Source organism: Apostichopus japonicus, chromosome 13, assembly GCF_037975245.1.
Source record: "Apostichopus japonicus isolate 1M-3 chromosome 13, ASM3797524v1, whole genome shotgun sequence".
Taxonomy (NCBI): Eukaryota; Metazoa; Echinodermata; class Holothuroidea; order Aspidochirotida; family Stichopodidae; genus Apostichopus; species Apostichopus japonicus.
In genome coordinates, this window is record NC_092573.1 from 469,702 (window position 1) to 485,000 (window position 15,299).

The 15,299-nt window shown below is 36.9% G+C and overlaps 2 protein-coding genes across 3 annotated transcripts; one reads left to right on the forward strand and one right to left on the reverse strand.

The window, feature by feature from the left end:
- Window positions 1–45: 45 nt before the first annotated feature.
- On the forward strand, window positions 46–9,867 carry LOC139978181 (RAB6A-GEF complex partner protein 2-like). The gene is made up of 9 exons (XM_071988103.1): window positions 46–200; window positions 3,482–3,614; window positions 4,104–4,258; window positions 4,549–4,632; window positions 5,552–5,701; window positions 5,976–6,116; window positions 6,995–7,122; window positions 7,765–7,942; window positions 8,724–9,867. Exons 2-9 carry the CDS (start codon window positions 3,493–3,495, stop codon window positions 8,945–8,947), a joined length of 1,182 nt encoding a protein of 393 aa, XP_071844204.1. The 5' UTR covers window positions 46–200; window positions 3,482–3,492; the 3' UTR covers window positions 8,948–9,867.
- Window positions 9,868–10,518: 651 nt separating this feature from the next.
- LOC139978183 (uncharacterized) lies at window positions 10,519–14,559 on the reverse strand. Of its 2 annotated transcripts, none has more exons than XM_071988105.1 (4): window positions 14,466–14,559; window positions 13,823–13,877; window positions 12,979–13,133; window positions 10,519–11,990 (listed from the first exon to the last, which is right to left on the reverse strand). In XM_071988105.1, exons 1-4 carry the CDS (start codon window positions 14,493–14,495, stop codon window positions 11,973–11,975), a joined length of 258 nt encoding a protein of 85 aa, XP_071844206.1. In that variant the 5' UTR covers window positions 14,496–14,559; the 3' UTR covers window positions 10,519–11,972. The 2 variants fall into 2 exon arrangements, with proteins under 2 accessions (XP_071844206.1, XP_071844207.1); XM_071988106.1 differs by having other exon boundaries at window positions 12,979–13,127; window positions 14,466–14,528.
- Window positions 14,560–15,299: the final 740 nt, after the last annotated feature.

Genomic DNA, 15,299 nt, shown 5'->3' on the forward strand with positions numbered 1-15,299 from the left:
GTTTCTTACAACGTTAACACCGTTCATAGGCTATGATGTGCAAATCGCACTGATTGTTTGTACCTGTATGACGACAGACGACAGACCTTAGTCTAACGTCAGGCCAGATTCAGAAAACCCTTTCATGAAAGACGCTTTGTAGAAGAGAATGGATCAGTAGATGTTCTCAGAGTCATTCCATCTGATACTGTAGTATAGAAGTAGGCCATACTAGCATAACTGTTTTTCCCACAATGATCTTATTATTACTACTAGGATAGGCCTTGGTCTAGTGTAGGGCTACGAGTATGATTACAGCGTATCTTGGATAGCCTAAGCCTAGTATTATTAAATTAAAGTAAGGCTTCACACAGTCGTGGCACATCAATACACAACCAAAGAAGACCCAACGTATGCTACACAGTATCTCGACATAAAAGAAAGCTCTGCAAGAGCCTGGAAACTATAATACGCCCATCAACAATGTTTGGTGACCAGATTTCCAAAAATGGTATTGGCTATCAGTTTGTCTTGGTAATCTGAGTCAGTGATAGAGTGAACATGTATTATGTTATGTGATGAGCAAAGCCTTCATTTGACAGCTTGATAGAACTGGAAATGATTATTTTGGTTAATCTTGTCTAAAACACATTGATACAAATTTCAAAGAATTCATTAAAACACAATAAGGAAATTAAGTTAATCACTGTTTGTAATCTCTCATCTCCAAAACACATAGCTGATAACACCCAATGGACCCCAGTGCTCAGAGTTTGGCATTTTGGAGTAAGATAGGTAAATTTAAGTTGAGATTTAAGTTGGGTTAGCCTTATGTAGGTTAGATGGTAAAACCAAACATATAGATAACCTAGAAATCCAAACTTGAATACTTGTTTCTGTTAAGGGAAGCCTCGCAAATCTAACCGCCGGTTCCGGGCCGGCCGGAATCACGCAATCCTTGCTCATTATGCATGTGCATATTGGTCCCATGGTTGAATGCACACACGCTGGTTGCCAGCCGGAGTAATGAGCACAGCGTCCTGACAACACAAGGCTGGTTATTCTTCACAAACAATGAGCAAACTTGGCCAAGTGACCGGATTAACTTTTGCAGTTTTGACAGTCAATAGAGCGGTAGTTTATGTTGCAAAGTGACTTATACACTAAAATCCGCCACTACCAAATGTCCGAGATTCAGTACTTTATATAATTCTTGCAAATCTTCCACGTTATCAAACCTCACAAATAAAATTTCTTGGGTCTCTTATGAACAATTGTGAAACTCCGCTACTGGAAAGTTCGATAAAAGCAGCCTTTACCTGGGCCTATACATTATGAGCCTTGTTCAACGAGTGGTACGTAATTATGAATTAAAAACTGAATCAGCCATTGCATTAAATATATGCCCCCAAGAGCTTCAGAAAACCCATATTGACAAACCAGAATTTAAACAAAACAATAGTTAAGCTATGCCACATATGTATGTTAAAGAGAGAACATCGACCGTAACGTTGATCTCTGAAGCTAACTACGACACAAATTCAACGAATAAACAGATGGTTTTGATTTTCCCATTGACTTAGTGTGTTAGGCTGCCATGTGGTTAGAGATATAAGTTACTATTCAGTGAAAATTTTACTATACAACTGCAGTGTTTACCCCTACTTAAATATCATGGTAGGCATACTGCCAAACAACCCCCCTGTTTAACACCTGTTTGTTAACATTTTTGGCACGTTTCCAAAAAACTGTTCATGGAGTAAACTATTTTGGCTCCACTCTAGAATTAATTAGGTAAGTCAGTAAAGGATCGGTAAAGTTGTGCGAAATATTATCTTAGACGTTCAAGAAAAGTATATATCCCCGTAACATTAAGGTAAGTAAAACACACCTCAAGCCAACCGACTCCTCCGTATGAACAAAACATTCTATTCCCCATGATACACGAGTCTATACCATACAGACATAGCACGATATCAAGGCCCCAATAGCTACAGTATGGCTATCTTTATGAAAGTAAACCTTTTAATCCCATGTTTTAGGCCACTTGGCATGATTAACTGAATGCTTAATATTGTTTCCATGTCCTTGTAGAAAACGTCAACTTCGCAAAATACAATTAGTTGTGTTTTTGTTGTTACGTGAGATCCGTAACCGGCGAAGTGGTTAGGCTATTTACTATACACTTAACTATGGTAGGATATTAATTTTTCCTTTTTTTTTGGGTGGAAATTCTAGAAAATACTTTCTTTTCCCCCCGCCATATGTGGTCATATGGTTTATTCATAAATGGGTGTACTTGAGCCTTGTCTACATGACATTAATTGCATTTAGCACGATATGCCAGTTTCGCGTGAATTTTTCGAAAGTATTTTTCTCGATCTTTCGTAAAATTTGAAAGGTGTACCAACTTACTGTTCGTACGCAATTGCTAATTTCTCTACTGATTTTCAGAGTAGTAAAGGACGTTTTTTTTTACGAAGTTCAAAAGTCAGTAAATGAAGTTGATAAACTTTATTTCTTTCAACTTTCTTTAATGCTAGAATAACATTTACACTTAAAACGGAGAAAGGATAATCGCATTTTTTCCACATTTATTTCAAATTTCTTTCACAAGAAATTATCGTCATTTGTTCAATCCTCATGTCTACGATCTAGCTGGCTAAAAAAAAGTACAGCTTCGCTGGAGTGCGAAAAATTCCCTACAGTCAACCGATTTTTTTTCACCTAGCTAGGTAGTTTAGGTCCTGTTCTATACAACTTAGTAGGATTATTCTAAAGTCATCCCGTATGTTAGGCTCTGGTTCACGCTTATGTGCACGTGTACAAGAAGTGAGATTGTGATTTCAGTTTTTTAGATTTTTAAATCTTAAAAATTCAGGAAACTTAATGTCCTTGCAAAAAGGCAACAAAACTTTTTGTTCCTACTTGGCCGACTGGGAAAATAAGAAAGGTAGCATTTTAGATTCCTGCAGTGTAAATTCACATTTCCTTACTTATTTTTCACAGAAGTTTTGCTTCTGCAGTAGGATAAAATACGGCGTATAAACATACTATCTTTTTTGAAACGTTTGAATACCTTGAGACTTAGCTATGATGTTTTGTTGAACTCACTATTGTGTTCAAATCGGCTTAGTAAAAACTTGACCGCGGCTGTGAATGTAACTGTATAGCTTGGAGGGTGGTTTGGAGAGAGTGTGCACTCAAGTGTGACTCATTATCTGCTTGTGACTGTGCTCATTATAGCCGCGGAAAAATCCACCGGCCCGGACATGGCGGTTAGATTTGCGAGGCTTCCCTAATGCCATTTGGGCATTTCATCACATTCAACTTTTAACAATTACCATTTTGGGAACTCTAATTGACACAGTAGAATAGCTATATGAATGTATGAACTATGAACAAATAACAGAATTATGAACAATAATAGGAACTTCATGTATACTATTTACAGTCCTGAGGTTCCTATAACAGTAAAGTTAATTTTGTTTTTGATGAACAGGGAAAGAAACCATGCAACGTCAGGAGGACTTTGTGAGTATCGAAGCTGCGTTGAACAGAGGATCAGTTTACCTGGCTGGAGAGGCTGTTGAATGTACTGTAAAATTCAGATGTTTACCCTCAAGTGCATCAAGGTAATCACTCCATTCGGGAACATTGAATTTTTGACTTGAAATACATGCGGTATCTACAGTAAGGAAATTTTGATTATTTGAAAAGTATTCGTATTGATGGTCACAAATGTCGAGCATCAAGTTTATTCCATTTTTTGCACTGTTGATTGCACTTGTAATCTGTGAAGTAATGATGACTATTCAATGAATAATATATAGAATATTTCATTTCATGTCATAGCATTGCGAACAAAATGATCAGTTGCCATGTACTAAAGCAAAGATATAGAGTATATTTCTATTTTTGAATTTTATTTACTTAAGCTAACCCCTGCTTACATGTGTGTGACACTATTCATTAAAGAAGATAATAAACTTGGACGTTCTGATACTTGACAATTGGACCCATGTTATTTCAGCCTTGATAACTCGGATGTTGTTTCACTATTAACGACTACCTTGCATTTATTTAGTATTATTATTATTATTATTATATTTTTGAACCAACAGACAGGCCCAGTCTCTTGCTTGGGTCAGTGCACAGATCCATTGTCAATGTCACATAAGTGAATCGAAAGTTCAACTTCCGGTTCCTGGTCACAGACTTTCCACAGAATATGAAAACATCAGAGACTTAAATAATACAGACTTCATTCCGAGTAGAGGTACATATTATAACTTTCTTTCTTTAGCCAAAAAAAAATAAAGGTCCTCAAGTGGAAGACAAAGATATAATAAAAAGTAGAACTACTGCTTCAGGATTATGATACTTTCTCTATTTATGATCTCGAAAATGTAAACTCGTCTTTTAAAACAAATCATCTTGCAATAGAAATGGAAGAAGCTTCATTTGATTTCAAAATCGATACCCTTGGAATAGCCACTGACACCAAATGAAAGTTTGGGCTGTGTACTGGTAACCTGATTTTCTGATTTTCTTTTCACATATGAATAGGAGAGAAAGGTGATTGTGTGTTTTCAACAAAGCCAAAAATTCTTTGCTGTGATTTACAGCTGTTACCAGGGCAGTGTAAAACTGGTGAGTACAAATATAATCATCTCTTGTCAGAGAATTAATCATGTATTTTGAATATTTTCAAATAATGGATGAGAAAACAAATGTATGTAATATTTAAAAACATGACTTTATGTAACTAAGGAATTTATCAACCAAATTTTGAAAGAAAGTCAAAAATAATTTGGACAGTGAACATGTTAAAAAAAATAGAATTTCTCTTGAAATGCCTATTTTCCTTGCCATCTTCTAAGTTGTATTAAATTAAACTAAGGTGCAGGAATCCTTTGTAAGATTATTGATTTAAGTGCTGTAGCATCTGACTAGATCCCTCAGCAATGTTAATAAGGCCGGATGGCTCAAGTTTTAAGAGTCCACAACTTCTTTGCCTCAGGCTAACAATCTGTTCGGAACTGACTCCTTCAGTCTTCGGCAAATTTGTGTACAGATTTTGAAGCTTGCCAATAGAAATCGATGAAGTTATATATAAACATCAGCTCCATGGTCCAAAATTAGCTTTCATGCATTCTTAACATTGATTCCAGTGTATGGAATTCCGGGTGGGTTGTGGCTCAGTTCTCATGGAAGGTCCTGCTTGGAACCTGGTACTAGCCAACACTATATTCATTCAAAAGAATTCTCAATGCAAAAACTTTTTCTTGCCAGATCCACTCGACTCTTTGCCAAACCAGCAAACTGTTGCATCTTGTGTTAGAATGTGTAGTTGGCAGGAAGCGTCATACCTTCCTGATGGTCCAGATATTGGTTCCAACTTGTATCAAAATTTAAGCTAGGTTTCAATACCAATACTGTGAAAGTGCAACTTTTTAGTTGGACAACAGTATCATGTAAAGATTTTTGAAAGTCTGATCCAAGTTATGTTTACATTTAATTTTTTTGTGAGTGCTTTATAGGTTTAACACAACCTTGTTTTTCTTTTCAGTTGTTTACAGGGAAACAATTCCGAAAGATGCACCTCCTTCTTATAGAGGACAAGCTGTTAAATATTCGTACAAGATAACAATTGGAGCCCAGAGGATAGGATGTCCCATTAAACTACTCAGGGTGCCTCTTAGGGTTCTTGTGTTATACGGTATGCCTAAAAATTAGCTTTCATAATTTGACGCCAAGTGCATCAGGCTGATCACTTACTGGAACAGTTGTTTATATTCATGTCACGCTTTAAAGCACTTGTACTGACAGTGTGAAATCTTGTTTCTGTCATAATTATAGTTAGGAACTGTTCATACTATCAGTATGAGTGCTTTGAAGCATGATGTGGGAGGATAGTCTAGAGTGATATAAATACCATTTTGAAATTTGTCAAATTTGTCAAATTCCACATATTTCTCATTTCTAAATGATAGGTCTGGGAGATGTTTCTACTTTCAATGTCGATGAAGAGTTTGACACCACAAATCCCTTCCTGGCTCAGAGTAAGACTCAAAATTCTCTCTTAGACCTGGCAATGCAAGTTCTCATGACAGTTACATCAAAGAAGAGTCCAAGTAAGTAGAAAAAGCTCAGATTAATGCGTCTGATTTTGTCACTGATTCAGACTTTTGAAATCAATCCAGAGGCTCAGACATAATTCCAGTTAGTTGCAAAGTTAAGAACATAATTTTTCATATGTTTCTGTAGTCGAGCTAAATGACAATTTCATCCTCTTATCCACTGCTTACCAAAAGTCAAATCCCCTTCAAAGTAGTCTTCTTATCACATACGAAGTAATAGACACTTGGTGGGATAATGATAATTTAATTTCTGACTAAGCTGATTAAAATAAATTGTGTTCACCATGCTCATTAACCTGCCTGTATTCTGTTCGTGTTTTTGTCCCCTCTGTTACTGTAACTTGTCATTTAGCCTCTGAAGAAGATCCTGCTAGGATCGAAAGGTCAGGCCAACTTACTTTTATACATAAGCTGATTAAAAGATGCTTTTTCATCTGTGTAATACTTCTAATCCATCACTGAATGTACAGTACAGCATGTATGGCATCACCATTACTGGTCATTGATAACATACCTTAACAGACCTAACTGTATCCCATCAAATTAGTAAATGTGGAATTTATGCAGCTGCATGGGCCATGCAGGCAGATGTCTGATGCAGAATCACCCCAACTAATATTCATTAATGGTCGTGTTTGAGGAAAAACGGTTGTGCAACAGGTGAATCACAATCTATGTACCATGCTATTATTCTGGAATATTAAATGATCGTTTACGATATCTTTGTGAATTTTGTTGTAGTTTGTTCAGCCCACTGTCATTAAATATGGCTATAGACTAATAAGCGGACAAAAAACAAGCTTTTTGACATACTCTACTGTTGTGAAGTGACATGATTGGTTCATCGTTGGTTTCGCTTTTCAACTTTCCAGATACCTACAACATCTCCAATGCTGAAGGAGTGGTCGCAAGGTTCTGTCTCTTCAAGCCTGCGTTCAAGCTCGGTGAAGATATTATCGGCACCATTGACTTTTCTCAGAGTACAGTACCTTGTTTACAGGTAATATCATATCACAAAAGAAGTGTCATCATGTCTCAAATTGCACCTGTTTCATTTCATGCTATGTATGTTCAGGAAATGCCTCATGGAAATGTTGAAATGTCCTTATTGTTAAAGAGATTTTAAACTTTGGTCTTGGGAGATAAAATGGCTATCACTAATCAATTAATTCCTCTTCAAGGAAAGATCAATAATACTTAGGGGCAAAGCAAGTATCAAACAGCTTGAAAAGCTGGTTTGTAGTATTTGTCACCCATATGGAAGTTTAATATCGTTCACACATTGAAAGAAAAAGTTCTTTGGTTTACTAGGTTCACATTAAAGAAGATAAGTTACCAAGATTTTAAGTTTGATACCTGCCATTCTATGCTTCTCTTTCACAATAGAATGGGGCCAAAAAAATAAAAGGGAATCATTTGCAATGTCAAGTAAGGAACATTAAAAGTGTCACTTTTCTACAGTAAATTTGGTTTACAGTTTATCCAAAGTTATATGTTGGATTATAATATTATATTTTGTGCATTTGAGTTAGATACCACCCTTTTCAATCGTTGACCCATCTGGTGACATCTTACGACCCATGGTACATCTGGGCACCACATCACCCATATAATTTCAATTCTCAATGCTTCTCTCCAACAGTATTCAGTAGTCCTACAGAGTGAAGAACAAGTTTCAGAAGAATGTAGACGTAGGCCCGATCAGACGGCAGCTATCAGCTCTCACGGCAAACACCAAGAATTCTGTTTACATTTACAGAAATCTCATATGATCTTACCAATTCCTCTTCATGTAACACCCAGCTTTATCACAGATATCGGTAAGGATAAGTTGACTAGCGATTCTCAGGAGTGGTCTTGCCCAATTCACCAAACAGTCCCTAATCTCAAATCATTTCCTTCTTAACACGCTTTGGGGCCTTAAGGCACCATACACTTACTGCTCCCAACCCCCCCCCCCCTTCCCAGGGCTGCTTCACCACTCATGTGCCTTTTGGATAGTCTGACACTGGCCCAAGCTACAGAGTTATACATAATATATTTGTTACAGTTGTCAAGGTAGATTCATAATGAGCTATGATTAAAACTTTGTGATGCAACATTTCTTCCAAAATTTGTCAATATCAAACTTGTGCAATATTACACTAATCAGCCAGCAGGTATTAATGGGATTATACCATGTCAATCCTTCAGTAGTATGCAACAGACAGTTCCTGAAGAGCCGTAGATAAGCCATAGTGACAACTATGCATGCGACTGTATTTGTTAACATATCTGGGACAAGAAAAACATTTGTACTGAATTCACAGACATAAATTATGTAAAATTTTCAGTTGTTATCAATCCCCTTTAACTCTCACCCAAATTGTCTGAAAATTTCAACATAATGAAGCTGTACCATTTTAAATATTTTTTGCTTTGGTGATGAGGTACCGTATGCTTGTTTATTACTGCGAGTGACAATGTCAGCTGGTGCATCCTGTTATCCGTAAGACTTATATGTAAATGTGTGTACTATTATCTTAGGTCTCAGATATTCACATGATTATTTAGTAACGATACTCATGCACTTTCTTATTAACTATGTGTCTTTATTTACAGTCTGTTTGAAGTGGAGGCTGCATTTCCAGTTCATCACCTCCAAGGAACCTGTTCATGAACATGTCATTCCAGCTGATGAATCTGAGAGTGCCGTTTGGCAGGGTCCAGAGTCCTTACCTGTGGACACACTAGTCTGGAATCTTCCCATCAAAATCCTTCCAACAAACCCTCTACAAGCTGCATGTGCATCAGTTATGAGAACAAATAACACCATGAAATGTTGAAGAATACTGCGTAGTGAGAACATTAACTTGTGGATTGTGCAGTCAGAATAAACTGTGGAGTATGCATGTTGGAGGTGTATGCAGAATGAATTATGGAGAAGTAGAAATGGAGTATGCATGGAGGATGAATTGTTGAGTATGTATGCAGGAGTATGCTACTTTTGGAGTATACATCCAGGATGAATTGTTGGGTGTACATGCATGCAGGATGAATTGTGTATTTCCGCAGGAGTATGCTGCTCTTGGAGTATGCATGCAGGATGAATTGTAAGGTGTGCATGCATGTATGGATATTCAGCATGAATTGTTGGGTATTTCTGCAGGAGTATGCTACTCTTGCAGTATGCACATAGGATGAAGTGTTGGGTGTACATGCCTGTCGGAATATGCAGTAAGAATTGTGTATTTCTGCAGGAGTATGCTGCTCTTGGAGTATGCATGTAGGAGTATGAATTGTGTATTTCTGCAGGAGTATGCTGCTCTTGGAGTATGCATGCAGGATGAATTGTTGAGTATTCATTAAGTTTGAATTGAAGGGTACACATATGGGTGAAGGATGAATTTCGTTCAAGACCTTGCTTTAAACCCTGGACAAGGAACATTTTAAACCCATCTGCCACATGTTTTTGATATATGATAGTATGTTTGTAAATCTGTAGTTGATTGTGCACTAATTTTCAGAGCCGTAACGGTAATGACACAGGTATTTTAATGTTTTACCGCAGTGAAGAAGCTTGAAATGAACGATAACAAGCACACATATCTAATCTAAGAATTCATCTTCTTCCAATCTGGCGTGAATGTTTTTTTGTTAGATGGGAAGATGACATTCATATTTTAGTTAGTGCACTTAACCTGGGATTCCCAAGGATCAACATTGTTTTATAACTATTTAAAATATATAAATGAATAAAAAGGCATTTTTATGCATACTTCTTCTTGATTTGTAAACAATATGGCACTTTTTAAATTCTAATTTACAAAAACTGAAGGAATAAATTTGAGGTTTTCCCCAATATTTGTGTGTGTAGAAGAGCGAGGGGGGTGGGGAGTAGATCTACAGTGTTGTGTTCCCTCGACCTACTTCCCTGATACTTGTGGTGGCTAATCACTGTATGAACATCATAACTTTTGTCACCTATTTTCAACCAAACTTTTATATTTGTCTATCCATGAAGTGTTATAGTTGTATGTTTGTGTCCTGCTAATTTTATGGGTTAAAATAATAGTATTTTGCAGGATATTGTGTAAATAAAAAAATAAAATAAACTTTATCGCATTAAGAATCGCATTTACCATATATTAACTGATCAATGACTAAAAATATATCGTGACCTCAAGAATAACTCGCTGAACAATACCCTCGACAGAGAACAATGGGGTGTTGTACTCAATAAGATTGGTCCATACACTAAGTAGAGAGTATATCCCTTCTGAGTCGCTGTATTAAATTCCAAGGCATTACACCTGCACACACACTTGCACCATCACTATCACAGAAATTCCTTTGGCAATTAAGAAAATATCCAATGTAAAACCAGTGAACAAAACAAAAGACAAATGACATTCCATTGTTTATCTCTATGAGGTATTGTTCATTTATTTTGTTCTTTACATACTGCACAAGCTGAACAATATTTGGAAAACTAGCAAAAGTGGTAATGACACTGGACAATCGTGGATTCAAGTTGACACTTATTAATGAGAAGCATTATATAACTACAATATAGTCTGAAATAATTAACAAACTTGCTTAATCAAATATGGACTCTTTACCACCAGCACATTACCAAATCCTGGTTAGAAGATGAAAAAAACACCAAAGTCAATGCTCACACCAGAGGCTGTGTGACAGGTTTGAGATGTGGGAGAGGGTGGGGAGGCAGGATTCCAAGCAGTATTGAAATTGATGCCTGTGGTAGCACCACCACACCCATGTGAGTCACTGTGGTATACTGACTGAGGGAACCATCCCCCAACCACACACTGTCAAGGCCATTCAAATGTGAATGGCACTGAAGCTGTTTGTGACAAAAGAAAGAATTACCTGTTCTGCCCAACTCAAAACTATAGGTATTCCAAAGTTTAAGGGAAACGAGAATAAATTTCACCAGTGTATTGTAGGTATCACCATGGCAAATTCTGGAAGTACCCTACTCTGCTACAATAATTAATCCCAAGAGCTCAGATAAGATAACTATTCTCTTTGTAAAGGCAATTATATGGATACAGGGTCTAAAACTGTAAGTGATAGCATATAGGGTACTACATGTCTTCATTAACATTCACAGCTCAAAGATCATCACTATTTCCCCAAAATCTTTTCATGCAAAACTCTGGTAAAAGATTTCAGGAATAGTTCTGTTCTGGGAACAATTTTACCACAAACTTATTACCAAAAATTAAATCATTGTTGAAGTTTTATTATGGGTGACCATCATTTGACTTTTACCTAGCATATTTGCTAGAAATATATATGACTTTTGACACTGAGAGTTCTATTAACCCAACATTGATTCATAATTCAACTAAATCCTACAATTGTTTTTAAATCAGTTTTGGTAGAAATGGTGATAGTAAATTATTTTTGGAATTCTTGAGGTCTCAAAAAGACCATGTTACTGTAGCAGAGTAAATACATTGGCCTGGTTTTGCAGAAGATCCATATTATCAGTGTCAGTAAAACATCTAGAAATGAATTTTGATTGCACTTAATGCTTGAAGAGTTTTCTCTGTAACATATATTATTGAATAAATTCCCTCTAACCACTTTTCCATTTCCAGTCGGTTCACAATTTATACATGTTTTTCATTTACATATAAAAATAAAGACAGACAAAACAACAACCTCGTGATTCATTAGTAAACCTCAGATACACAATCAAGTAGAATTTGCTAAATGAATTGACACATTCAAATGCGGAGAAAAGCAATAGCAATTTTACACATATGTTTCTTCACTTATACTGGCAACGCCAGTCACAAAAATTGCCATAGCAACATTGGTGGATATCTCTCTGGCCTGTCAGGCTGGGCCTCCCAACTGGAAAAAGAAAGAAAAAAAGAAGAGAGATAGAGTATTAAAGAAGATGGAATCAATATACTGATAAGTGTAAAATACATATGACACATACCCTCTAAGGCAAGTAAGTAGCTCTATGGGCCTAACCCATAAAACGATGCAAGAAAGTAATTTGTATCAACAACGATCAGTAAGAGACATTTCAGCCTATGATGAGGACAACACAACCGGTATGGAGTTAAGTACATATTGCAAACCCAATTGTCTAGGTACTGTACTATCAGGCCTGATGAGAGGGGAGTCAAGGGGTGCTACAGGCCCTGACTCAGGGTCAAGTGGAAGGCACAGGGGAATATGGTATTAAGGTATTCTCATTTTTATAACAAATATTCGCAGTACTGTGCAAAACTGTTTTGCCTAAGAAAATACATAAGAGGGGGTCCGGAGACATAATTGTTCCGGGAACCTGACCTGGGTCTCGATGCCTGGGTACTAATATACTTCTCAACAGGGCTCCAATTAAGGATTGAAAGGAACAAAGCAATTTGTCAGGGTAAGTCAGAAATTGTCGTGGCAGGAATTGGCAGGACACCATGGCACACATCACCTTTCAAAAGGGCACCAAGGGCATTTTATGAAAATTTGAACATGTACCAAGGCATTTATTTTAAACTGAGAGAAAACATGAATAACGGGAAACGGAAACAGTTCAAGAATAGTTGTAAAACTGTACACCTAGATCATTACTGTACGTTCCCCCAAGCTGCTTAATATCTGTTTCGGGGTGCAAAATATCACTGAAATGTCTGATAATTTTCTGAGCCCTGATTTAGTATGATTATAATTCGATAATGATCAGGATACTGATATTATGACGGCACATGCAGCAACTTGATTACATGGGCATAGCAGTTGTTAGCAGTCACTAAGGGACAATTTTGAAATGCATTTCAGCAAGTGGTAGGGGTACCAAACAGCAACTTCAGCCAATTTGAGACCTGCTACTCACATTGATGCAGTCCATCTCCTCCTGGGTCAGTGGCAATCTTTGGTATTTGGCAGGAAGCATGTGAAATTCAATGGTCTGACCTTTCTTGGTACTTGATGGCATTTTACTCGTGTTTGATGATGCAACGGCAGTTGTTGGGGCTGGTAGTGCTGTTACTAAGATGCAAATAAGGTTCAAAGAAATATGTGTAAATGGTCAGTTTCCCAGTGAAGAAGATCTTGGTACCTCATATCCTGAAACCTTTACACAATTATTTTGACAGCTTTTTGGTCATACACAGACAGTTTGGTAATCCTACCTTTCTCTAGCAAACAGAGTCAGGGGAAGGGTGTTAGAACCGTCCAGAAAATTTTTCGTCACTTAGACATTCAGTCATCTTGTGTGTTCCTTAAAAATGTCTGCGGGCAATTTGGAGAGTGAAGACCTCCAGGAAAGTACTTTTTTTAAAACTGATAGCACTGCTATAATTTGGGGCCTATACTGACTACCTTTAAATATAAACTTGCACCACCTCTAATAAAACTAACCAATTGAAAACTGCTTAAATGACCACAATTCGAAAAGTATTGAACTCTTCCACACAGATTACTTCTTTAGAAATAACTACACATATCTGCTACTCATATTTAATAATTTTCTGTTTTAAATTTATGTCCACACAACTACAGTAACCCACATTGACTAAAAGTAGTAAAACTGTGCATGCCTGAAAATTCACCAGCAATTCCACAAACTGATATATAAATGGCGTCGGCTTTTTTCATGATGAATACATAGGCCTTACTTAGATGTACTTACTTAGATGTACAAACTTCAATTAATATTCAAAACAAACGCCACAAACCTCTGCCCTCTTTTCCAAACTTAAATTTGATCAGTGGAACGTGTGTTCGCAATCTCTGTCAAAAAGAAAGAAAAAAAGTGATTCTTGCTTGCATGGTGCTGAATGCAAAGGGTTGCCTTTCAAGGTTTAAATAGCCTAACTTAGCCCTACATATTAGTTATTACTACTGTATTAGTATTACTATAGGCTAGTATCATATTTGTGCTGGGCAAGCAGTTTGTAAAGCTAGCCTACACATGACAAAGCCTAGGCCTAACTTGGCTTAATTAGTGCCTAATATTAGTATAAGTAGGCATTTACTAGGTCAGCTGATATGCTTCTACCACTTTTTTGTGTAGCGGTAAACCACAAGGCCACCTTATCTAGGTCTTTGAGAGATCTAACTATAATGTCTAATTTAGGCCTCTCCCTATGATCCTACATCGCATATACTGTAGGCTACAATAGGTTCCCAATGCAGACTCTAGCCTAGGGTAGACTACTGTACGTGACGCGCTAAAGATAACTTAAGATATGAAACTAGTTGCTGATATCTTCGATTATTTAGTAGATACATTTAAAACATCCCACTATTATGTCCAACTTCAACTAGAGTACAACAAGATACATGGATTCTGAGAGGAGATTGCCTAAGAAATATTACCTGAATCGAACGCCCCGCAGCTCCAGCCATTTTGAAAAATTCCCTAGTACGTGACTATTTATGATGTGCAATAATCTGCTAGATTCGCATACTCAGGAACGAAGGAATCGAAGTAAGTCAGTCAGTGCCGTGTTTTTGTAAACAAAGTTATTAACGTTAAAAACAATAAATACGTTGTATATATGGATGCAAAAAAAAGACAACACTAACCGTGTTGAGTTCTGAAAATTGTTGAACATAAATGCATGTAAAGAAGGTTATTTTGTTAATCCTTGAAATAGCATTCGGGAGTGGGATGGGGTGCATGGGGTAGGGGAGGGTGTGACGCCATTTGAACATTGTACCTGCACAAAATAGCGAACATTGGTCTAGTTCACATGAAAATAAAAGTATATTAGAGTATCATACATCTTGTCAAGAGTTGTTTTAAATATACCGTTCTGGTTCAGCTACATAGTCAAGCTAAGTCAGCTCGGAGCCTCAGCTATGCGTCTGCCGCCCTCCTTCAACGTTGCTCACGTAAGAGCTACTTTCCTCTGTCTCACGGTTTGGTGATTAATTCATGTATTTAATTCATTTATTTGTTTTATCGCCAATTGTGTACAAAGGGAAAGGAAGTCTCCTAAAAAGTCATAAAAGACTTAACAAGGTAGGAGACTCCCTGGGAGAAAAGAAAAGAAAAATGAACAAATATTTATAATACAGAATATACGTAATGATTAAATATACAGTAATAATATCCTAGTGACGCTGAGATGGATACGTGAAAAGATTAAATATTACTAGTACGAGTTAATGAACTCCTTTTTCAAATGCCTGGTGAATGTGGGTTTT

What these genes read in the sequence shown, in the direction of transcription:
- LOC139978183 (XM_071988105.1), bottom strand. Translation starts at nt 14,495, where the DNA reads ATGGCTGGAGCTGCGGGGCGTTCGATTCAG. An exon ending in CTGCGGGGCGTTCGATTCAG is followed by an intron (nt 13,878 to 14,465) that starts GTAATATTTCTT and finishes TCTTTTTGACAG; the next exon opens with AGATTGCGAACACACGTTCC. An exon ending in GTTTGGAAAAGAGGGCAGAG is followed by an intron (nt 13,134 to 13,822) that starts GTTTGTGGCGTT and finishes TTTGCATCTTAG; the next exon opens with TAACAGCACTACCAGCCCCA.
- LOC139978181 (XM_071988103.1), top strand. Translation starts at nt 3,493, where the DNA reads ATGCAACGTCAGGAGGACTTTGTGAGTATCGAAGCTGCGTTGAACAGA. An exon ending in TTACCCTCAAGTGCATCAAG is followed by an intron (nt 3,615 to 4,103) that starts GTAATCACTCCA and finishes TTGAACCAACAG; the next exon opens with ACAGGCCCAGTCTCTTGCTT. An exon ending in CAGCTTTATCACAGATATCG is followed by an intron (nt 7,943 to 8,723) that starts GTAAGGATAAGT and finishes CTTTATTTACAG; the next exon opens with TCTGTTTGAAGTGGAGGCTG.